At 44.5% G+C, this 24520-nt stretch overlaps 1 protein-coding gene across 4 annotated transcripts in view; it reads left to right on the top strand.

Annotated features, from left to right (window-relative positions):
- NKD1 (NKD inhibitor of WNT signaling pathway 1) overlaps positions 1-24520 on the top strand; it is a 122474-nt gene that overhangs the window by 87203 nt on the left and 10751 nt on the right. For 3 of the 4 annotated variants that reach the window (XM_083750524.1, XM_083750523.1, XM_083750526.1), the window contains 3 exons: positions 7244-7350; positions 16478-16573; positions 24061-24208. In XM_083750524.1, the coding sequence (XP_083606650.1) occupies positions 7244-7350; positions 16478-16573; positions 24061-24208 (351 nt within the window). The remainder of the gene's footprint in view (positions 1-7243; positions 7351-16477; positions 16574-24060; positions 24209-24520) is intronic. The other variant, XM_083750525.1, reaches the window with a different exon arrangement.

Consider the following 24520-nt stretch of genomic DNA (forward strand, 5'->3'; position numbering starts at 1 on the left):
CCCTCCCTCCGGGACTCCCCCGAGGCTGAGTCTTCTGACGCCTGCTCCCCCCTCCTTCGTGCTTTGGGACCAGGCTCCTCCTCAGGGCTCTCCTCATTTCCGCGCGCCTCCACATTTGAACTTGGCGCGCGTACGTTGCTTCTGACCTTCCTTTCGACCGTTACGCTACTCTCGGTACTACACTCCTCCCCTTCCGGCAGGACGTTCTGCTCCGAACTCCTTCCCCTCTCTGCTTCCTGTTCTGCTCTTTCTGACACACTGGCAACTCCACCCCCTTCACTCCGTTCCGACGGAGAGGCCGGTCCCGATCTCCAACCCCCACTGGGGATTCCCTCTTCGTTCCCCTGCTTCTGACTGCTTCCCTCTCTACTGCCCCTTGGCCTGACCAGGGGGGCTCCCTTTTGGGAATCCTCGGATTCACTTGACGGACTCACTGACAACCTCGGGTCATCGTCGTCCTCTTCCTCGTCACCCTGGGACCCCTCCCCCTCGCTCTCTGTCCCTGAAACCCTGACACTACCTGACAACATTCTTTGTTTATCTAAATTAGTCTTTCTTTTTCTCTCTTTCTCCCCACCACCCTTACCGCAAATCTCTAAAGTTTGGAGAGAATAATAACTCTTGAACCCATAAAATGCCTCTTTCTTTCTTTTTTAGCTTGATTATATAAAAGATGATAGAATCACCCCACTGTTGCTTAATTCCAAAATGTTTAAATCCAGGCCATTCAAGAAAAATCTGACTGTTCTTCTGGAAAACATGTCTGTTTCGACTTTGATGTGTCTCCAGGAGAAAAGACTTCCAAGTTTGCTGGACAGCCACCAAGAAAGCCTTTATATCTCATTTTTTCTGTTCAAAATCGCCACCTGGATAGTATCGGCAAGGGGCTTGTTCATGGTTGATCTTAAAAGCTATGATATAGCAGGAAATGATTTTCAAGGCATGTATGGATAAGCTTTTCAGGACTTTGTAGAGCGGAGTATTTATTATTCCTTTTCTCCCAGGCCTTTGGCTAATTAAACAATCCATGGCCTTTTAAACTGTGGGGGTAGAATTGTTTTTGTTTGTTACTATGTTGTGTATTTTTGTGTTTTTATATTGTAAACTGCCTTGTGATCCTCGGCTGAAGGGCAGCATAGAATTATATTATTATTATTTCATTGCTAAATGCATTAATCAGCAGTTATTTCAGTGTGGATCATCTCATGGTGGATTAAGTTTGAACCCTGTTTGATTTAGTTACAGGGCATCATTGTGTCTGTGGTCTTGAGAATGCAAAAAGCAAAAAAAAAGGTGGTTCATGCGAATGCATATTTTGTTTGAGAGAATGGCCGTTGTTTGGTGCAAAGTGTCATGAGCCCTGAGAAAATGCCTTGGTAAGGCTGGTATGATGGGTAGGAGAAATGGGATGAGGTTATGGAAATGGATCTTGAAGAGTCCCAATGTTTTGAAAGTTGCTGGTTTGGATGCTGGGGAAGGGCCAAGTAAACTTTCAGGGGGAAGTCCTTCCCTTTGGATATCTCAAGAGTAGAGGAGGAGCCACCTGACGTGACTCCTACTCTTCCTCCCATCTTCAGATTGCTTCCCACCTCTAGGGAGGCGCCCATGGCAAAATTGGACAGTGAGTTGACCAGCATAAGGACGCCTGCCTTGCTCTTCAAAAGGAGAGCTTGGGGGCATGTCAAGTGTTGGGAATAACATCTTATCTGCTTAGCCATGTTCCTCAGTGCTCTGATAGAACCACTGACTTGCATACCTTGTAACCTGATCTGTGTTTGGTCTGTTCAGTGAATTCGGAAATAAAGCCTTTGGCAATAATTGAGCTGAGAGTGCGAGTATCCACCACTGGGGGCCAGGGCACAAAAGGAATTAAAGTATCATGAGAATGCAGAAAGTGTGATGTAAAGAGTTTAAAATCTTACAGGAACGCATACTCTTTCTTCATGAACATATAGTTCATGGTGCATGGGTACAAAGCACGGTGGGTTTTTGGAATTTTCAGATTGCCGAATATTCAGATTGAGGGTCAGAAGTGACAAGGCCGCAATATTCAAACCAACTATCGTTCTCTCCCTGCACCCACTTCCAAGCATTTTGTCAGAAATCCCCGTTGGCATGGAATTCTTAAAGAGCCGGTGGTATTATTGCCTGCCTTTATTGGTTAAACTCAGCAACAGCCTGAACACAGACTGCAGATTGACAGTAATGGATTCAGCACCCTTACACATATGCTTTTTGTTCTCTCTTGTTCTTTCTCACAAATAGATGTTATTAATTAACTGTCCTCGGCAAAAAGACATCTGTAAGTATACTTGTGCCAATTAGCTTTCTTTAATGCAGGAATAGTATTTCACAACGTTTGAAATGTAATAGTTTCCTTGCTTTGTTGTATTTCCAGTTTCAAATAGAAAAGGAACATTGTAGTGTGGCGTTCAAGGCACATATTTCCCAATTAATAGCAAAAAGTTGGAGAAAAGGGACACTGTGAAGAAACAAATGCAATGTTTTTCAGAGACGCACTAATAATTTTGAATAAAAATGAGAAGAAAGGGCCCTGTTTGGCAGTATTTGGGGGGCAGTGGGAGGGGGGAAAGGACGCTCAACTCAGGAGTTTCCTCTTACCTGTAGAGGTGGGAAATCTCAGGCCTGGGGGCTGAATGGTGCCCTCCATGCATATCTATCTGGCCCCTGGAACTCTCCTCAGGGCACACATCCCACTGGCCCTTTCTTTGTACCCTAAGTGTTTTTGCCTGGCTTGAAAATGCTTTTAAACGCTGATAATGTCTATTGCTTGTATGATGATGGTTGTGTAGGAGAGAGCCTATGGTACAAAGGTTAAATTTGCATGTTTTACTCCACCCACTTTCGCCTCTGATTCCGCCCACCACTGTGGCCCACCACTGCATAGGCTTTGATAACTTCAAGGGACCCCAGTAGTCATCCTAAGCAGTGACTGGTGGAACAGAGGTGCATGCCAGTGGAGTTCCTCATAAGCTCAGATGACTTACGCAAGCAGGTGCCAAATTCTTTGTTTGAGCACTTCCCTTTCAAGCTGGCCATGGTGTAATTAAAGGTCAGTTTCACAATCCAAGGCTAGTTGCACAGGTTTATGCACCTTGGGGTCTTGAGGTGTCTGTGGGCCCTTCAGAGCCTGCTGGTTCCATGTTAGATTCCTTAGCTCCAACACACAGGCATCTTTTAAAACGTTCTACGTGGTAATTAATTTGCATTAAGTCACCTTGAGAGACTTCTTGAAGCCCCCAGGAGATGACAAGGATGATTTTACATAAAGCTCACTGCTGCTGTTGGAGACTCAACACTCCATTGGGTAGGCTAGGCTTGGACCGTCTGTCCATGCCAGAACTGGCATTTTCATGTCCTAGGAAATGCAGGACGAGGCAGCGCTGGCTCAGAGCTAGACTTGTCAACTAACGCCTCCTCTGCAGGTGAAGATCACTGACAGGAGGCGGAGGTGGTGCCTGCATGGGAGAGGGCTGGTCAGAAGCATCAGGTGACACAAGAACAGGCCCCTTCCCTGACATCCTGCTTGGTCTCTCCCTGCAACTCAGCTCTATGCCTGGCATATTTCGTCTGGCAACTCTTGAGGCTTCCCGGGGACAGTGGAGTCCTAACCCACTAGGACCCTCTCCTATTAAGAAAGGCTGCTCTCCTATAAAGTAAGTGTTTGGGACTTTTTAGTTTAGAGGAAAGACAAGTAAGATAGAAGTCAGAAGTTTATACATGATAGAAGTTTATAAAACAAAACATGGCATGGAGAAAGTGGATAGAGAAATGTTTCTTGCCCTTTCTCATAGCACTAGAACTCGTGGACATCCAGTGAAGCTGTATGTTAGAAGATTTAAGACCGATAAAAGAAAGGATTTCTTCATGTGCATAGTTAAACTGTTGAACTCACTGCCACACAAGGTAGAGATGGCTCCATTGGCCTGATCCAGGAAGCTCTTATGTTCTCGTGTTGTCCCTGAGATCATTGGACTCTAGACCTCTTGATGTCTCTGCAGGGCTCAAGACATATACAAATAAAGCTGGAAAAGCCTACTAACTACTCTTCCATGCTTCCTCACTTTAAAGTAGCTTGTGCCTCCCCTTGCAACTTTAAGGGAGACCATCTCAATGCTCTCTTCAAGTTAGGACCTGGCCTTGAGTTTGTGTCTCTGTAGCAGCAGCCTCCAATGTCACAAAGTAGATGACCGTTGAAAATAGGATCTTTGGATTCTGTCTGCCCTTATTCCCATAAGGAGCAAACTATGGCTTTCCGTAACTGCAAGGCCAAGGTCTTATGACCAACAGTGTGCCTCTTGGGGTGGGGTGGGGAGTTGGCATCTGAAGAGGAAGTCAATGGATATTTTTCAAGTAATGATACTGTCCATGGATCTTTTTCCAACGTCTCAGACACTGGAAACAGGAGCCTTTTATGCTTTCCTCTTATTTAAGATAGCAGTCTAGTCTGGACAGATTTAATATTGTTGGCAAGATTCTTGGTGGAAGTTCTCATTGTGTGTAGCTGAACTCTGGCATGTAGCTCAACGGTGTTTCTCAGTTTATGGTTTTAACTCTCCCAGACAAGCATCCACGTTTTATTTAATAGCTGCTTTCAGTACATTTTTGTTCCGTTTAGTGATTGGGGTTTCTGTCCAATTCGGTTTGTCTCAGTTTCACATTTTTCCATTCTTAAGTTCAGTTCTCCACATGTCCACATTGGTTTGTGATATTTTGTGATGTCCTCATGAAAATTCATCAGTGAATTTCATCTGACGTACACATTTTTGTATGCCATTTTCCCTAATAGGCACAGTTTTGCAAAGCAATTTCCCCATTTATAATGTGTTTTGGAATGTAATTTTCACTAACATATGTGCACACAGGCATACACACACAATTTATGCTAATATATGAATTCTTGTACACATTATGTGTCTGAAGAGCAGCGTTACAAAATTAGGGGAAGTGCACATTTCAAAGGTAAACTCCAGTAATAAAACATGAACTCTCATAGCTACAGTTTCCAGTACAATGCCTCTGACTACACTTAACTGGTGCCCGAACGAGGAACTGCCCAATTGTATACATTGGGGAAATAGAATGTGGTAATATCGCACCCTGACCCTAACAAACAACTATGAATCCAACAGCTGACCATTCTTATTGTATTTCCTTCTAGACAAAGAGTGCCACAAGCTCAGAGCAGCAATTCATGTAATCAGCGAAGCCCAGGTAGTTTTGTGGCTTCTGGTTCCTCCAGCTATCTTTGGAACAGGACTGAGGGGGCTTGCCATGCTGCTCCCTCCAATCCCAAGTACAGTGGTACCTTGGGTTACAAACACCTCGGGTTACAGACTCCGCTAACCCAGAAATAGTACCTCGGGTTAAGAACTTTACCTCAGGATGAGAACAGAAATTGCGCAACGGTGGCAGCAGGAGGCCCCATTAGCTAAAGTGGTACCTCAGGTTAAGAACGGTTTCAGGTTAAGAACGGACTTCTGGAATGAATTAAGTTCATAACCAGAGGTTCCACTGTACATTAATTTGCACAGCAATCAGGTCAAGTCTCTGCTCGCTGATCCAGTATGCCCTTTTGTTAAGGCCTTTGGACTCCTTCGTGTCCTATTTCTGCATTGACAGGGAGGGACCAGTGAGGCACAAGGACACCAGCTCTTTTTCTGGCTTTTGACTCTTAAGGTGTATATTTTTTAAACCCAATACATTTTTGTGTTTGTAAGTTGTTCAAGTTGTTCTTAATATTGTGTGCTTTAATGTTGTAGTCCACCCTGAGACCTTAGGCTGAAGGGCAGGAAATAAAATAAAATAATAAATAAATAAAGTTATACACTGATATTTATGTGATTTTGTTTAAAACAAGATAGAGAGAGAAAGCGACTCTCCAATTGAAATTGAAGTGCTCAGTATGTTGAAATACAAAGGAGAGTTTTAAAGCAACAGTCCCCTAGCAACCCGATCTCAGGTAAAATGAGCAGAAAACCTTTGCCTGCATTCAGTATTTTTAAAAAAGTATTTCCAAGTCATTTATATGGCATGTTTTCCCTTCTCCATCCTCCCTCCATATCTGCTCTCCACCCCGATTTTAAGGATCTAATTCATCCCGGGACAGTTTTCACCTGCTAGGAAATGTTACTTCAATGTTTAATTTAATCTTTCCAAATATGCCAAAAGATTAAACTGTGATGTTTAAGAAACTGTGAGTATTTATTCTCCATCGGGTTTGTTCTCTGTGCCTGAATGAAGAATCTTCTTTTAAGATTGGCAGAAGAGCAAAATTTTGGCATCAGTCTGGTTGTTGTTGTTGTTTTAAAAAATCCATTATAGGCTTGACAACTACTGTTGTACGAGTGAATTAATATTTTGCAATGTCATAAAAGTTAATACTTTATAGCAAATTTGAAAAAAAAGTGAAAAATGCAAATTCCACCTTTCCGTTTTCAGACCTAGCCATGGCACAGTATTACATAATGGTTCAGATTTAAAACTAACAAAAGTTAACATTAAAACTACAGTATGCAACCATAGTTAGAATCAGGTATATGATCTGTGGTTTGCACTATGCTTAGTTAGTATGATATCAGTGCTGATGTAACATGAAAAAGGAATGGAGAACAAATATTGTCCTGTCAGAATGTTGTGCTGATCTAGAAGACTAGAAATGTTGATGCTGAACAAGATGCTGCACAGTTTTCTTTCTTTCTTTCTTTCTTTCTTTCTTTCTTTCTTTCTTTCTTTCTTTCTCTCTCTCTCTCTCTCTCTCTCTCTCTCTCTCTCTCTCTCTCTCTCTCAAAATGTATATACAACTTGTTTTTTTAAAAAACACAAACCTCAAAGCGGTTTACAAAAGGAAGGGATATACCAGTTCTTGAGACTTCATTTCTCCTTAATTAATCTGCTGTATTTTCTTTATCTTTTTTTGTTGGGTGTGTAAGTTCTTTGGTTCCTGCTTCATTGCCCATAGGGCATTTTAATCGAAGATGATGCTGTACTGGTGGTGTATTTTGTTAACATTCAAATCGAATTTTCAGACATTAAACCAATGACTCTGTAGACTCGACCTTTCAGTAGAACAATTCACATAAAACAATTACTCCACATATTTGTGTACACAATTAGTTGAGAACCCAGTTTTGAGTTGAAATCGCATAATAATGTGGTGTCTTGATGTGACAAGTGTCTAAAGGCAGCCTTCTGAGTTTCTCTCTTCTCCTGCCTCCCCCAGTGGCTTTGCCTCCAGAGAAGACAGATGGAGTTTGCAGTGGCGATGAAAAGAAAGTGGAGAAGGAAACTGATACACGTACCAATGTCAAGAAGCAGCTAAAATTTGAGGTAAGGACATTATTCTTTCTCTCCCTAGGCACACTTATCATTGCAATGCCCTGAGATAAATAATGTCCATGACTAAAGCATCTCCCTCTATGTCTTGATCAATCGTGATGGCAAGCAGCAAAGGAAGGTGATGGTAGCAATAGCATATGGAGGCCCAAGGTTCTGGAAGGTAAAGCAAGGTCAGGACCTGGGAGGAGGATGTAAGTGATGGTGCAGGACCACAATTTGTGGTCTTGCAGCTGAGTATGAAGATAAAGCTGTTTCAGTGATGTCTTGGGGCCAGTATAGCCTGGACTAAGAAGTCAAGATGGAAGACCCACCCATGGTATGTGGCACCTGACCATTTCAGTGGCATGCATTGTCGGGAGGGAGACTCCCAACGGGCTTGCATAACATAACACTGTATCCACTGTTGGTTCTACCCACAGTTTACCCACTGAGGTTACTGGGCACGACAGAATTAGGCCCCTCAGTTTCAGTGGGTTCATACTGAGAAAAACTTGGCTAGATACAACACCGGGAAAGCCCCCCCCCCCCCCGGCTCCAATTGTACTCCTCAACCATCAACTCCAACTGCAGCGGCAAGCTTCACTTTGTGTTATTGCTGGCCACTCTGAGCACCATTTCATGAAAAGTGACATACAAATTTAACAAACAAGTGAAATTGTAGCATGTTCGCCATAAACAGAATTAAAAAGTACAGTGGTGCCTCGCAATACGAAATTAATTCGTTCCACAAGTCTTTTCGTCTTGCGAGTTTTTCGTCTTGCGAAAAGTCTTTGCTTCCCCCCACCTGCCTTCCCGGGACAGCGGAGACCTCTTCTGAAGGCTGGCAGGGGGCAAAAGTCTTTGTCCCCCCTGCCTGCCTTCCCAGGGGCTTTTAAATCGCCCCAGGACAGCGGAGAATTCCTCCGCTGTCCTGGGATGATTTTAAAATGCTCCTGGAGGGCTTTTGAAGGCAGGCGGGGGGGAGCAAAGTCTTTGCTCCCCCCCCGCCTGCCTTCAAAAGCCCTCCGGGACAGCGGAGAAACGTGCTGTCCCCCCCCCCGCCTGTCCCCCCGCCTGCCTTCAAAAGCCATCCGGCATAGCGGGAAGCGCTTCCCTGCTATCCTGGACTGCTTTTAAAATGCTGGCGGTGGGGAGCAAAGCCTTTCGGCCCCCGCCGGCCTTCCTGGACCTCTTCTGAAGGCCGGGGGGGGGAAAGGCTTTGCTCCCCACCGCTAGCATTTAAAAGAGGTCCCCGGAGATTTCCCTATGGGCTTTCTTCTTGCGAAGCAAGCCCATAGGGAAATTCGTTTTGCGAAGCGCCTCCAAAACGGAAAACCCTTTCGTCTAGCGGGTTTTTCGTCTTGCGAGGCCTTCGTCTTGCGGGGCACCACTGTACCACACTCACATTGCTCCTCTCTTCAGGTAAGAACATGAGAAAGGAGTCACTGGGGCAACCCAGCCAGGTGGGCAGGGTATTATTATTATTATTACCAGGCCAATGGCTCATCTACTCCAGCATCCTATTCTCACAGGGGCTAACCAGATGCCTGTGGGAAATGGGTGAGCAGGATCCAAGCACAATAGCTCTCTCCCATCCTGTGATTTTCCCCAGCTGGTATTCTGAAACATTACTGCCCCTAACTGTGGAGGCAGAGCATAGCCTTCATGGCTATTAGCCATTGATACCTTTATCCTCCATGAATTTGTCTAGTCCTCTTTTAAAGCCATCCAAGTTGATGGTCATCACTGCCTCCTGTGGGAGCAGGTTCCATAGTTTGAGCACTGCATGAAAAAGTGCTTTCTTTTGTCTGTCACGAACCTTCCAACATGCAGCTTAATTAGACATCCATGAATCCCAGTATTATGAGCGAAGGAGAAATCTTTTTCTCTACCCGCTCTCTCCATGCCATGCATAATTTTATAAATTTCTTATAACTTTTCTTCCAAACTAAAAAGTCCCCAATACTGCAGCCTTTCCTCATAGGGGAGTTTCTATCATATCTTGTTCACTCTGCTGCTTTCCTGGCCATCAGTTTTGGAGCAAAAGCCTCTTTTGAGCACAGAACCCCATCGCTGCCACCTTTGCTTGGAAAAGGCAGCCTGTACGTTGGAAGATGAGATAAATAACATCAGTAGCATTCAGTGTTGCTTATACGCATGAGAGTAATACAACTCAACTACTTCAGCTAAGTAGGCTAACGATAAGTACTCAGAAGGTGGCTAAAGCCACCTGAAAATAGTTTCTCACATTGTAAGATAATGGGTTTCAGTCTCTGTTTCCTAATGCTTGTAGATTGCTCCTTAAGATATGGCTATTCCATCAAATAGTGACATATCCTTAGACGGAATAAGAAATATGTGCTGTTTTACTGAAGTTTTGTTTACCTCTTGCCCTGCTTCTAAGTGTCCAAGACCTGGTCTGCTTCATGTTTAATCAAATTATACTTCCTGAGACTGTTCATATACCTGGGAATAAGCAGCACTGAACTTAGTGGCATTTACTCCTGAATAGACATGTATAGTTGTAGGCCAGGGGTCAGCAGCCTAAGGCCCATGGGCACAAGCAGCCCACGGGGGTCGTTTAACCGGTCCACGAGCTGCCCGCTCGGTGAGCCCCCGCACACTGTGCTAAACTGGCACAGCGCAGCGTGGAAACTCGCTTCCACGGTGCCGGAAATCTCATATGCGCTTACGCAGATGCCAAGACTGGAAATTGTGTGTGTGTGTGTGCGCGCGCGCTAAGGCCCGCGAAGGGATCTCCACTGGAGTGAACCAGCCCAGGCGAGGTAAGCCTTGCCGACCCCTGTTGTAGGCCATTAATTATGTTTGGAGTATCCAAAGAACATTTTGTCTTTATCAACAACCCTGTGAGGCAGATAATTCGTTGTTGTTGGTTAATTATTGAAATATTCTCATCCTAGCCTACCTCACATGGTTGTTGTAGGGATTAAAAGAGGAGGGGGAGACCTGTGCACACCACCTTGTGCTCCTAGGTAGGATATAAATGCAATAAATATATATCTGCATATACTACATATAAGGGTGGAGCTTTAAACTCATGGTGGCAATGGGGCAGTGTTGGCTCCAGGTTTCAGAGGTATTTTTGATAAGAACCCTTCATGGAACCTCCCCACCACTCCCTGAGCAAATGTTATTTCCACACTACCATTATCCCCAGCTGCACCATCTGTTGTTCTTCTTCGTCGTCCTTATTTCTCCCTCCTGCTCCCTAGCCAGTCTTGAGAGCCAAAGAGCAAGCAGTCAGTGACATTTCCTCCTGTTCCTCTTCCACCACACCACTATTCTGGGCCAGAGTGAGAGGCAAGTGAGCAAGCAGAGGAGGAGGAGGTCCAGGGAGGGGGTGGCCAGCGAGCCCCTTGTTGGGGTGTGCACCCTAGGCATGTGCCAAACCATACTGCCCATTGCCGCTGGCCCCCGAGTAGGGTGCAGGAAGGAAAATCTGTTAGAATTGGAAGGTCAGTGGGATAAGCCATTAGGGCTAAGGAAGCTTTGGAGCAGCTCAAGAGCTTGAGGATGTGCTGGGAGATGAGGAATGTTGACATCTACCCCCAGGGATCAGAATGTGTCCCAGGACAACCCCACATATTGTGAACCATTTATCCCAAACACGTAATGCTTCCTTCCTTCCTTTCATGTGCTATTTTGCTGTTCCTCTACCGGCCTGATTGCATTTCTGTGCTGTATGTGGGCTCTTTTCTTTTTAATTTTGTTTTCCTTTGTAGTCTACTATCTTTTCTCCCTCTCTCTTTTGTTATACACTTCCTAGTGGGGGGAAAACTTGCAAAATGTCTTTCATCTCTGGGCCCCCAGGGTGATCCAACCTTGACCTAGCTGCACTGGAAATCCATCTGATTAAGACAGGCGGTGAGGAGGAAAAGGTCTTGCCAGGAATGAGTCTGATGGCCTATTTCCTTGTAGACTTACAAGCAGCATAAAACTGCCAGACATTGTTCGCCATTGGCAAGCTTTGCTCATGAAGAAAGGGATTTAATAAACAGGAGCACCCAGATATGCCGTCATCCAGACTAAAAGGCTGCCTGTCTCCATAGAGACAGTATACAGATTTTTTAAAATTAAAATAAAAAATAGAGAACCATGCACCTCAATGTTGTTGAAACAGCATGTGTATTATCTCCAGGTTGGTGGTGAACTGAACATCATCAGTTTGTCAAGAAATTCATTCTTATGATCATAATTTATAGGTGCTCTGGGTAGTCTCCAGTTTTTGATTATTATTTTTAGGGAGCAGCTAGCAAATTTCAGTAGAACACAAATTCTTCTAGGGAAGTTTTTTAGATGGAGCAAATGCTTGACTTCTGAAAAAAAAAACATCCTATTTGGCATGCCTGTTGCCTCTGGGCCTGGTTACTGCTTCTTCAGTGTGATTTCTACCAACCCCCTAATCCCCGTCTGCTGCTTTCACCTTCTTCCTTAGAGAGTTACTTAGGTGATCCCAACTAATCAAGAATTGTGCAGTGAGTAGGATGATGTCATATTGTGTGGCCAGTCAGTTATGGCTGTGTGATGACATCGCTAAGCACAAGTGAGGATAATGTAAAAGTAGGAGAGAGAAAAGTAGGAGATGATGATGATGATGATTGGCATGGCTAAATATGTCCCTGAAAAAATTGAGTAGTTTCAGCTCAGGTATATATAGAATTATTCATTTATTTTTCATGGCCATCTTGAACTTTTTGAGTGCCAATGTGGAATTACATCCAGGAAGACCCAGGCTGGAACACCATCAGTTCAGAGGGTCAGATAACATAGTCCAGCGCAAGCAGATGCCCTGGTTCCAAAACAGCAGCTCTTTCTGACAATTTTCTCCAATTCTGACCAAGCCAGAAACAACAGTTACACAATTTCAGGCAGGCAGGCTCCTGTTGGCTCACCAGATCTCCTGGTCTGGCCGGGTGGACAAGTTGCAGCACCTTGGTGGTGCTGTAGAGCCAGAAAGTTCAGAGCCAACACCTTTCTCTTCCAAGAGGTGTGGGGAGTAAAGTTCTTGGACATTGTAGCCAGAGTCCCTGATTTGAATTCTGTGGTGCCTTATACTTCGTTCATATGGGAGTATAAGCTACCTGGAACCCTGCTTTAGCCACAGGCACCCTGCAAAGCCAAGCGATCGGCACAAACCCCTGTTATTTAACAAAGGAAATAAGTTGCCTGTTTCAGCTGTTAACGCGGAGTGGCACGTCCTCACACACGCACAAAGGAAAGCTTGTGAGTTTTAGGCAGTGCAGGACAGAGAGAGCTGTTCTTACGTGGCAGAGGCCCAGGCACTGAGATATTCACAGGCACGTATCCACTTGTATTCCAAATCAAAGCTTCCGAATCGTGTAAGCTAAGGGGCTAAGAGGATGGTAAACGTTTTTTCGTTTCATGACCGGGTACAAAAGAATCTGAAATGTGACTGTCGAGAAGGGAGAGGTCTAAATCTGAGGTGGTGGATGTGCCTTGGCTTTTAAAGGTTCCTGGGAATGTTTGTGTAATACGAAACTCAGTTTCCACTGTCAAGTTTGCAGGCGGGGGGGGGGGGTACATTGGCAGCTTTCAGCCGGGGCTTGTTACAGCTAAGAGAAGACTGCCTTTGAACTCAGCGGGGGACGGGGGGCTTTACCGTTAACTGCTGTAGGGAATTGGTTTCAAGTCAGCAGATCAAGCAGGTATTTCTGAGCTCCCATCATGCCAGAGCTATTTGGAGCTGTTTATTTTACTTGCGTGCAACGACTTTTCTTTTAATTGCCCCCATGGCTTGTGTTGCAACTCTTGCTGACTCTGATCGCGGGAGCCTTGAAAGAAGGGAGGCGAGCATCTTACAGAAATTTGGGGAGGGGGGCTGTAAGCCAAGCAGACTAATTTGCTCAATATCCCCCTCCCCACCCCGCTGCCGCCGCCGACCAGGAAGCCTGTGAACTGCGACGACCCTGTTTTAAATCTAACCTGGTAAAGTGGACTTTGGCAAGTCACTATCAGTCAGCCTTTAGGTTCTTGAGGGCAATCTCTGAGGTAAACGCAATTAGGCAGTGGATGCTGAGCCATTGAAAACATAAGAAGAGCCTGCAGGATCAGGTCAGTGGCCTACCTAAGTCTAGCATCCTGTTCTCACAGTGGCCAACCAGAGGCCTCTGTGAAAGTGGCAAGTTGGATCCAAGCACAAGGGCACTCCCTCTTCCTGTGGTTTCTATCAGAAGGTATTCAGAAGCATTACTGCCTCTGGAGGCAGAACATAGCCATTGTGTCTAGTAGCCATCAATAGCTTTATCCTCCATGATAAGGGAGTGGGTGGCGCTGTGGTCAAAACCACTGAGCCTCTTGGGCTTGCCGATGGGAAGGTTGGCGATTCAAATCCACACAGTGGGGTGAGATCCTGTTGCTGTGTCCCAGCTTCTGCCACCTAACCATTTGAAAGCATACCAGTGCGAGTAGATAAATAGGTACGGCTGTGGTGGCACTCATCACACTCTCCCGTTGCTCCAGAAGTGGTTTAGTCATGCTGGCCACATGACCTGGAAAGCTGTCTGTAGACAAACGCCGGCTCCCTTGGCCTGAAGCAAGATGAGTGCCACAACCCCATAGTCTTCTTTGACTGGACTTAACCGTCCAGGGGTCCTTTACCGTTTTGCCTATCCTCCATGAATTGCTTGGTCCTCTTTTAAAGCAATCCAGGTTCATGGACATGGACTGCCTCCTGTGGGATGGAGTTCCGTAGTTTAATTGGGCACTGAATGAAGAAGTACTTTATTTTGCCTGACCTGAACCTTCCAACATTCAGTTTCCTTGGATGCCCACACGTTCCAGAATTATAGGGGAGGAACCTTTTCTCCTTTTTGCAATGCACATTTTTATAAATTTACATTGTGTTACTTCTTACTCGCCTTCTCTCTAAACTAAAAAGTCTCAAATGCTGCAACCTTTCCTCATAGGCGAGTTTCTCATCACTTGCTCTTGCTGCTGCTTTCCTTGTCATCAGTTATGGACGCAGAGCCACATCCTCCATGAATACACATCTAATTTGTTTAAGATGGTTTGTCTGTTGAGGAGAAGAAAAATTGGTACCCCTGATGCTTGCTGATAACAGGATCAGAACTAATTTTTAAGGAGCATCGTTCTGATAGAAAGCATTTGTTGGGTTTAAAAGCACTCTTTAAAAATATTTGCTGTATGTCCCCCACCCCACCCCAACCCCAGCTGCAGTTGTTGGCACGTAAAAATCTAATTAGCTGCTGCAGAAAATTTTCATTGTTTCCTATTGACAGTTTGCAGAGACTATGTTTGAATAACAACCTTGGCTTTAGAGGCTCTGGATTGGACCCTTAGTATGTAACCACCTTGCTGTGTGCTCTAATTGTCTTTTAACGTTTTCACCATAAGCCAGCTCTCAAACGATTGCGTAAAGTAGCTGTGGTTGGCAAGAATTTTTCACCCCCCTTTATTAATTCCAAATTGGGTTCTACTTCAACAGATGTAATGCTTTAATGAGTTATAAGGGAGAGCCGGAATTAATACTACATTGAAAAATCTGTGTTGCGAAAGGGGTTTTTCTGAAATGGGTTTATGCCACGGGTCTATTTTCTATTAATGGTCACTTCTGTTTCAACTTTATCCTGCCTCATGCTGAGAGTGTCTCACTTTTCCTCCTTGAATTAAGGAGAGGTTTTTCTTCTCACTGTTCCCTCTCTCTCTTTTAAATTGGAGGATCTCACATTATATTTTCAGGCATTTTAGTAAGTAGCTTTCACATAGTTTCGTCTTCTTGCTCAATGAAACCAAAAAAAGGTTTCAAATTCTCTGAGAGTCTTAGCCCAAGGGAAATAGACAAGGAGCGCTATTGAATGCCTTTCCTCTCCTGCTCAGCAGAATATACGGGAAATGGGGTCTCAATATTGTTACCATTAAGGTTGCTAACCAACTAGGGGGAGGGGGGGTCAAAACTGACCCATTGGGGCTTTCCTCCACCCCCATTCACCTGTGTGCCACCTTCCAGAATTTTAAAAAATGCATGATTCAACTAGTACTGAGCCAAATGCCACCCTAGTTGCAGGTGGTGGAAATGGAAGGTCTGTTTTTCAATTCAGGGGTGTGTGCACAGTCCTCAGGTGGAAACAAAAGATGGGTAGAGGGGAGAGTCATTTTGGGGAAAACCTATCCTCCTTAAGCCTCCCACCCAGTTTCAGGTGCCCCTTTTGCCCCACAGAAAATTCAAGCTGAAAGTTCAGGTCCTTGAGCTTTTGGCTCAGTGCAAGTTTCAACTGTTTAGCTCAGCCTTCCCCAACTTGGTGCCCTCTGAATAATGTGGGGCTGCAGTTCCCAGCAGCCCTGACCACCAGACTTGCCAGATGTGGGGCTGGTGGTATTTGTAGACCAACAAGATCTGGCAGACACCAACTTCAAGGTGAAGGGCCTTTTCACTGGTGGCACCTCTGTGGAACACCCTCCTTCAAAAGGCCTGCTGGATTCAACTCTTTCAGGCTTCTAGAAACTGAGCAGTTATTCAGAAGGCCTTCTCCACAGGTTGTGTGCAAGGGACATTTTGTGTATTGCTTTGAGTTTTTAATGCTGTTACCAATTTCAGAACTTTGAATTGACTGATGAAATGGTTCTCTGGAAAGAACTGCTAGCCACTGCTTCTGCGCAGTCAATGAGAGGAATGGTCTTCCTTGCCAGATCCCAGGTGGTGATGGTAGAAGCAAGGGAACCTCAACCTGTGTCACCCAAAGACAAGATTGCTGATGGGCTCGCCACCCTCGCTGAGTCTCATGTGCTTGCATGGCTGCTGGTTGGCTAGCTACCATAAGTGTGTTTGTGTGGTAGCCAATCAGCAGTCATACACTTGCATGGCACTTAGGAACTTCCTTTCTCCACCAACATCTCCTTGTTCTCCTGTTTTTATTGCTGTGGTTGGACTGCTTCTATTATTCTTACAGCGAGCTGTCTAGAGGGGCCAGGTTGTTGGGTGGGCATGGGGGAGAAATCTTTTTTAAAAAAAGAAAAGAAAAGAAAAAAACCAACTATTGTCTGAATTTATTTTTAAAATATATTTTAAAGAGGAAGTTAGCCTCCTCTGCAAATAGGACTTTTGCTTTAGGTAATCAGCTACTCTTTGCATGTTCCTTAGGAATTGCAATGTGATGTGTCCGTTGAGGAAGACAACAGGCAAGAGTGGACCTTCACGCTTTATGACTTCGACAACAATGGCAGAGTCACGCGTGAGGTGAGCGAAGTTTAGCTTCCTGATACATCTGTGGTGCTTGCTAACAAGGGGAGCGGTTTGTACCATACTGCTCTGGGGCAAGGATGCCTCTGGTACTAACTGGCTGAGCTAGTGTGATGTTGTGGTATGTTCTCAGGGGCTTGGGGTGTGTGTGTGAGAAAGCAGGGTATAAATGAAACTTTATACCACCTAAGATCAGGAAAGGCTTTCTTTGTCAGGGTATGTGTGTGAAGTGTGGGAATATTGCCCAAGAAAACTGGTGGATGAAGAAACCCGGACAAAGTAGGAACGGAAAAGCCAGAACTGTAGAAGAACAAAATGACTAGTTGAAGAAATGGATCTGGCCCCAGTTATACACGCATTGCCTACTTCTAGACTTGATTGCTGCTGCACACTCTGTGTGGGGCTGCCCTTGAAGGGCACCAGGATCAGTCTGAGAAAGGGCCTTGTCTCTGGTAGCCCCCAGGTTACGGAGCTCCATGCCCTGTGAGTTCCACTTGGCTCCTACATATTTCAACACTACTTCCAGCTGGCCTACGGCCCACTTCATTTTTAGTCTGCCCTTCTCTTGTTCTCCTTTGCTTATTTGGGATGGCTTATTGCTATTTTATTTTTAAATTTAATTTTAGTTGACTGTTTAAGGTGGTATAATAGTACCTTAAATGTGTAGTACAGTTGGGGCCCTTAGCAGGCTTCCTTCACCCATTGCTGTAAATCCATGTCTGGTTGCTGAATGCGTGCGCTGGGACCATGAGGAAAGTGTTATGCTTTCAAGGGCTCTGTGGCTTTACGTGATCTCTGCCAGGCCATTTGTATATGTTCAGTCGTCGCTTGATTTCGCAGCCACGCCTGCACGTGAAGCAGCTTTGAAATCTCCTGCTTTTGGAATACCCTGCGCTATTTTGTTTTGTTAAGCTTGTCGTCGTTTTGATGCTGGGGATTAGCCATTTAAAAACAAAGGCGTTTTAAAGGGGCTTGTTTTTGAAGGGATAAAAATCTCAAACAAATGATACTTTAAACGGAGTGTCAAAACAAACCCTTGCAAACATATGCTCCTTTTGGCTCCCCTCCTGCCTTTATAGCTGAGCTATTGAAATAGCAAGGGCCCCTTTTGAAATTATTTCCAGGGAGATTAACGACGTCAGTCAACCATATTTATAGGTATGGAGCAGAGGTCCAGGCTGCCATCTCTGTCAAATCTCAGGCTGCCCACCAACAGATTTAATTGCAAAGCAGCAAAATATAGCTGGTGCCTTTCCATAAATCAGATGAAGACAGCGTAGGGTGTCTTGGGGCATGCAAACCTCTCAGGAAACTTATGCACAGATCAGGGCTGTGGAACCCTTTTTATCCGCATCTGGGCAACTTTCCAGGAGCCACCTACTAGTTTTGGGTAGGGCCAAAAGTGGGCAAAGCAATGAAAGTAGATTTTACTTTTGTATATTAGACTAGTTTCTGCGCACACACACCTCTCTCCTTCATTTCCCACCCCTGGCACAGACTGTAGAACTGTTAGAAAACTCTGCTTCTCCTTGGATTTTGGTGTTCCAAATTACAAAGCGTGACGGTGGAAATCTTCTTTTTTCCAGAATTTTGCATTAGAGCGTCAGGCATGCTCACATTGCCACAGCTCTTAATTCCTTCTCCCCACTTTGCTTTAGCAGTATGTACCTGGGCATCAGCCTGATACATAAGCCAACAAAATTTGGTTGCCATCCGTCTGTCTCGGGAGACCATGGAAGAGTGTGCCTTCGGGGGCGATGTCAAACCATTGGAGTGTTGCAGCGCCTTGCTTTGGCTGTAGAGACCGATTCAGGAAAGTCATGTTTCATTCCAGCTGGGGCAGATGAAGGCATCCGGTTGTGCTGCTATGGGTATACCATGGCGTTTCTTCTTTCTGTGCTCCTCCCAGCAGTCAACAACATTTACTAGCCTGTAATGATGATGATGATGATGATAGTAAAATATAATGTAGCCTGTCTTTCCATGTTGACCACGGAACAAAGGTTTCTAACCTCTTGGCAGCCTAGTAAAAACAAACAGAAAGAGACTTCTGCCAAGCAAACTGGAGAAGGAGGGGACAGATTGCTTCATGGGCATAGCAGCTACACCTAGTGGGTGTGGTAGCTGCCCACGCTGAAATGGGGCTAGCCCAATTGGCCTTGCGCCCCCCCATGTGTTCTTTTAATGCGTTGAGTTGTGACCCTCTTTACTGTTAGGCATTCTGGACTGTTGATTGCCACTCTTTCTTTAGAGCCTTGTGGGGGGGGAGGCTCTTTGTGTATCCAAATCACTGACTGGAACGTAAGACAGAGTACAAGTTATGCATAGGGCAAAATGTCATCTGTACTCTCAAATGACCAAAAAACCCTAAAGGAAAAGTGTGTGCGCTCCCCCACCCCCACGCTTTTAACTCAAGCTCTTGCTTTTGTAATAACAAATTCTCCATGAAAAGTACTCAAATCTCCATCTTAGAAGGAAACTCTTTGGAGATCGGCAGTCCTCTGTTTAAGATCCTTCTAAACGTAATGCTGCTTTGATGGTTTTCTTGAGATACCTCTTTTGTGGTGTTTTGGGTCCCCCCCCCCCTTTCATTTTTTCTTTTTCACTTCCAAGTTCAGATCTTCAACAGGCTTCTTTTGAAATGATTGTAGCGTGTACTCGGGAGCATAATTAATGTGATGGCAAATTATAAAATTAGCATCCAGCCGCTGTACTTGAAACAGTGTCATTAATGTCCAGGGTGAGAAGACTGAGAAGAAGGGGGAAATGCCATTGATGGTCTTTTTGGCGCGAGAGGGAGATAACTTTCCACACTGTAATGTGGATATAACTGCAAAACTTGGCTAATATTACTTCCCAGCATTCCTTGTGCCATGCAGAAATGAACTCGTTATATATCACGAGAGGCTTTTAGGGAGCTTGACAGCTGCCTTGTAATTAGCTTCATATGGTTGTTAATAATTGGACTTCAGACTTGGAATAGAGCATACAGAGTTTGCCAGCCTTGAGGCTTCAACTTACCAGCTCTCTCTCTCTCTCTCTCTCTCTCTCTCTCTCTCTCTCTCCCTCTCTCCCTTTCCATCTTTTCCTATCTCACATCCCCTCACTGCTTTCTTCCTGATCTACCTTAGGCCTGATTCCACCATTCCACACTGGGTCTTTTAGACCAGATTCTGTTAGGGATGGAAGAGCCTGTCAGCCTTGGTTTCTCTAATTTTTGTGTGTGAGAGCCAATGTGTGGTGGTTGGAGTGTCAGACTAGGACCTGGGAGACCAGGGTTCACTGTGTGACTTTGGGGCATTACCTGCCTCCCAGCGTAACCAACCTCACAGAGTTGTGGGGATTAAATGAGAGGGAGAACCATGTGACCAACTTGAGCTCCTTGGAGAAAAGGGCGGGATAGACATGCAATGAATACAATACAATAAACAAACAAGCAAACAAATAAACATGTTTCTCCTTTTATCAGTTTTTGCTTCTTTTATTGAAGAAGATCCGCACAAAACTCCATACACATTTGTGCATTTCTCCTAATATGTACGCGATTTCTCTTAAAATAATGCATTTCAGGGTGCTATTTCTATGCCTAAGACTGCAATCCTATATGCACTTACTTCGGAGTGTGTCCCATAGAAGTCAATAGGACATGCTTCTGAGTATATAGAATTTGTAAGAAAGATACATTTACTCTCAGCCCACTCTTAAAATGGTTTAATAATCATCATAATTTTATTATTTATACCCTACCCATCTGGCTAGGTTTCCCCAGCCACTCTGGGCTGCTTCCAGCAGAATATAAAAGCATAATCAAACGACAAACGTTAAAAACTTCCTGATATAGGGCTGCCTACAGATGTCTTCTAAAAGTTGTGTAGTTCTTAATCTCCTTGACATCTGATGGGAGGGCATTCCATTACTTGGAAGTAAGCCTCACTGAGTTCATTAGGACTTCCATCCAGGTAAATAAGGATAAGATTGTAGTCCTAATGGTCTTGAGTAGCTTTTTTGGCTAAGCAAGGTTGGCAGGATTTCTAAGCTACATCTGACCTTGGTGTGAAAATTACATGAGTGTAACGTAATTATTATATGTGTTGCAAGATTAGGGAAATCCTTGTAAACATTGTGCAGTTAGGTCAGAGAGCGGTTTTCTTCATAAAATATAATGAGGTGAAAAATGCACAGCAGTTAATGCGTTCTCACCTTGAAACTAGGCTGAAGCATTTGTGAATCTAATTATGGTCAGAGAACTGCACACAGCATCTTTACAATGGGCCACTCCTAACAAATGTACCTCCTTATGCATTACGGGGGGTGGGGGTGGAACAGCAGATCATAGTCTACCTCATCTACCACCAGTGTGAGTATTTCATGTGCTTCTACAGGACATATGTGTTGAAAAAAACACCTCACATGCATAAACCCAAATTTTGCGACCGAGACATCAACTTTAGGTGGAATCCTGGTTTTGTGGTTCAGCATGTTGGTTTTTAATATGATTATGGTGAAGACATTGGATGGCTTTGGAAAAGGATTGGGCAAGTTCATGGAGGATAGGACTATCTATCAGTGGCCACCAGGCATGATGGATATACTATGCCACCACAGTTGAAGGCAGGGATGCTTCTGAATAACAGTTGCTGGAAACTGGAAGGGAGGGGACTCTTGTACTGGGGTCCTGCTTGCAGGCTTTCCACAGGCATCTGGGTGGCCCCTGTGAGAACAGAATGCTGGACTAAGTGGGCCACTGGCCTGATCCAACAGGCACTTCTTATGTTCTTAACAGGGCAGTAGTGCAATGCTATTCCACTCCACCAACCACGCCAGTGAAAGCCAAATTCACACATTCAGTCTTTCTCAAGGATGGGGAACCTGTGGCCCTTCAGTTGCTGGGCTCCAATGCCTATCAGCTCCAGTCAGCATGGCTGATGGTCAGGAATGATGGGAGTTGTAGTCCAACAACACCTGAAGGACCATAAGCTACCCATCCTTGATGTAGATCTTCAGCCTAGTGAGGAGTTTTTCTCCCTTTTCAGTGGCCTTTCAGTTTACTAATGGGTTGCTCAGGGATGTGGAACCAGTTATCCAGTTTTTGGACTCTCTGTTCCCATCAGTCCCAGCCAGCAGGGCCAGTGGTTTGAAAACAAGTCAGACTGTCGGTCCATGTAGTCTAATATTGCCCACACTGACTTGGAGTGGCGTTGCAGGCAGGGGGAATTGCCTGCCTACCAGGAGCTACTTAAGATTGAACCTGAGACCTTCTGCATACAAGGCAGTTGCTGTACCACTGAGGTATCCCCATTCTACAGAGAACTTCAATTTCGTAGCAGATTACATGATGAGTGTATGTGTGTTTGGAGGTACAGAAGACTAGGCAAGAACTCAATGACACAATCAGAATGCAGGACAACTGTTGATTGAGTTGGACCTTCCGGCAGTGGAGACTACCTATGGCTGAAGAGCAGCAAAGTAATTTGCAACCATCCAAACCTTCTCAGCTTAGTCATGTGTGAAGTGCTGAACTTTTTGACCTGATGTGTTAGAAAACAGATTGAGGTTTCAAAGAGAGGTGTGTTGCCCGTGTGTTCTGTCACTGTTCCTCAACAAAATTCCTTGTAAGCAGTGTAGTGGGTTTGCCTCTTATCTGTGGAGCCTTGTTTCTAGAGGTGCTGGGTTTGTTAATGGAGTTTCTGATAGGTGAGAATGTTCAGATGGCCATCTGTCTCCTACCAAACAGCTAGCTGGCATTTTGGACATGTTGTCAAAAGGATGGATTTAAGCTGTCAGAAGATTTTGAATGATATTGCTTGCTTGTGTGTGTGTGTACTTGCTTGTGACCAGAGACATATCTCACCCAGTGTGTTCAGAGCTGAGACTGAAGGAAGAGTTCTGTGGGATAGATGGACACTGGCATACTATATATTAAGTTAGAATCAGTGTATATATGGAGTCATTCTGTTAACTTCAGTTATAACTCACAGTAGAGATTGAACCCTTTTGGCTTTTAATTAACCTGCCTTTCTGGGCCCGAAGGCTCAAGGTCTTATCTCCTTTAAAGCCATTTTCTTCCGTGGTTCAATGCCTTCTGGCATGTCATGCCAAAAAAGAAAAGAAAAGAAAGGACCTAAAACTACTACAGGCAAAGCACTGGACAGCTATAATTTTACCATTCTTTCCCAAAGCTTGTCAGATTCTCTTGGGAAAATAAACACATTTTGGGGAGCTCATTCAGATGTAACATTTAGTACTCAGGAATTCCCTTCTATAACAATACCTCCAATAAAAGGTGGTTGCAATGGATTGATACAGGCCCCTCATCAAGGGATGAATCTTTGAGTGGCAACTAGATCCTTGTTGAACGTCGTTGGCAGGATCATTCCTGCAAAAGTTTAGAGGGTATCTTGTTGTAACATACCTTTTCCATTTCTCTGAGCTCATGTGATTATTTATTTACTTTCTGCATCTGTACGCTGCCTTCTTGCCAGCACACTTTTATGTACATGATGGTTTTAAAATATTTGCTTGGGGTTTAACAGACATGACAAAAACTAAGAAAGGAATGGGAGTGATTGAAAAATACAGAAGTTCAAGAACTGTAACCACTGCATGGTTTGGGGAGGAGAGGATTATCTAGGTGGTAGTTCCCTCCTGTCTTACGTTTCCACTTCTACTGCACTCAGAGGAAAGGCTGTGAATGGAGGTAGCTGGGCAAAGTTGAGCCAATAGAGTGGACCCTGCTGCTTTGCCCCTTCCTCAGATTGAGCCAGATGGAATGGCTGAACATGGAGGGAGTTCAGAGATGGAGGAACCAAGCAATTATTGTTACCTCGCAAGCCTATGGAATCTCACTTGCAGTCTCACTTCTTCCTCTGATACAACCAGATGGGTTTTTGGTTTTTAATTGGCATGGATGATGCTTCAGGGTCAGCATGTGAAAGTCTGACTTTGCACTGAAGCAAGCTCTCAACTGGTTGGCCCTCCAATACTTGCACAAAGTAGGGCATCAATATCTCATTTGCTCCAAGTACCTGGAATTATTCCAGGGACACAGAAGAGACACAGAGAACTGATAAGTGAATGGGTATGGTTGGTGTCAATGAGGAGGCAAGCTGATATTTGTGTCATTAATACAGTTCATTACTTGAAGAGCCATCGTGTAAGTTAAAACAGTTTGGACATAACTTTTGCTAACTGTAACAAAAAGAAACCCCCAAATTGCTCAATAACAGCTTTTGAACCAAACATCTTATGCACGTAATTCACAAAACTGGCTGTCATCTTCTTTCGTAGACACTCTGTCATTGACTGAGCTGCTGTGATGTCACAGAATGTAAACGCATTGTTGTGGAATTGTCAATAGTAACAAGAGAAAATTTCTGTGAATGAAGTAAGAGGCTATTTTCTCTGAGCGGGGAAAAAGCACCTCATTCTTTATTTCTGTTCTTGACGCATTTGTCTTCCTCTGCTTGTTTCATCCTTGATTCTAGGACATCACCAGCTTGCTTCATACCATTTATGAAGTAGTTGATGCTTCAGTAAACCACTCTCCCAGCTCCAGTAAAACCTTGCGGGTGAAGCTCACCGTAGCTCCAGATGGGAGTCAGAAGAAGAAAAGTATCCTACTGAACCATGCTGGTAAGAGTTTGATTCTGAATTTCCGATGGCGGATTTGTCAACTCATTACGCAGAAGCATATAAAACTGACTTACCAGGTTGGTTGTCTGTCCATCTAAACCAGTTTTGCCATCACTGATGGGCAGCTTTTCATATTATGTACTGCCAGATCCTTTTAACTGGAGAATCTTTTTGGGATCCTGATCCCCAATCTCCTTTAAATCACTTTTTTCCTTTTACTCCCAAACATTTCTCCCCCTCCACATAACACAAAACTAAAGAATTCTTCTGTGGATGGTGGATCTTCCACTCCCTCCATGTGTGGTCATGGAG

Source organism: Podarcis gaigeae, assembly GCF_964106915.1.
Source record: "Podarcis gaigeae genome assembly, chromosome: 8".
NCBI lineage: Eukaryota > Metazoa > Chordata > Lepidosauria > Squamata > Lacertidae > Podarcis > Podarcis gaigeae.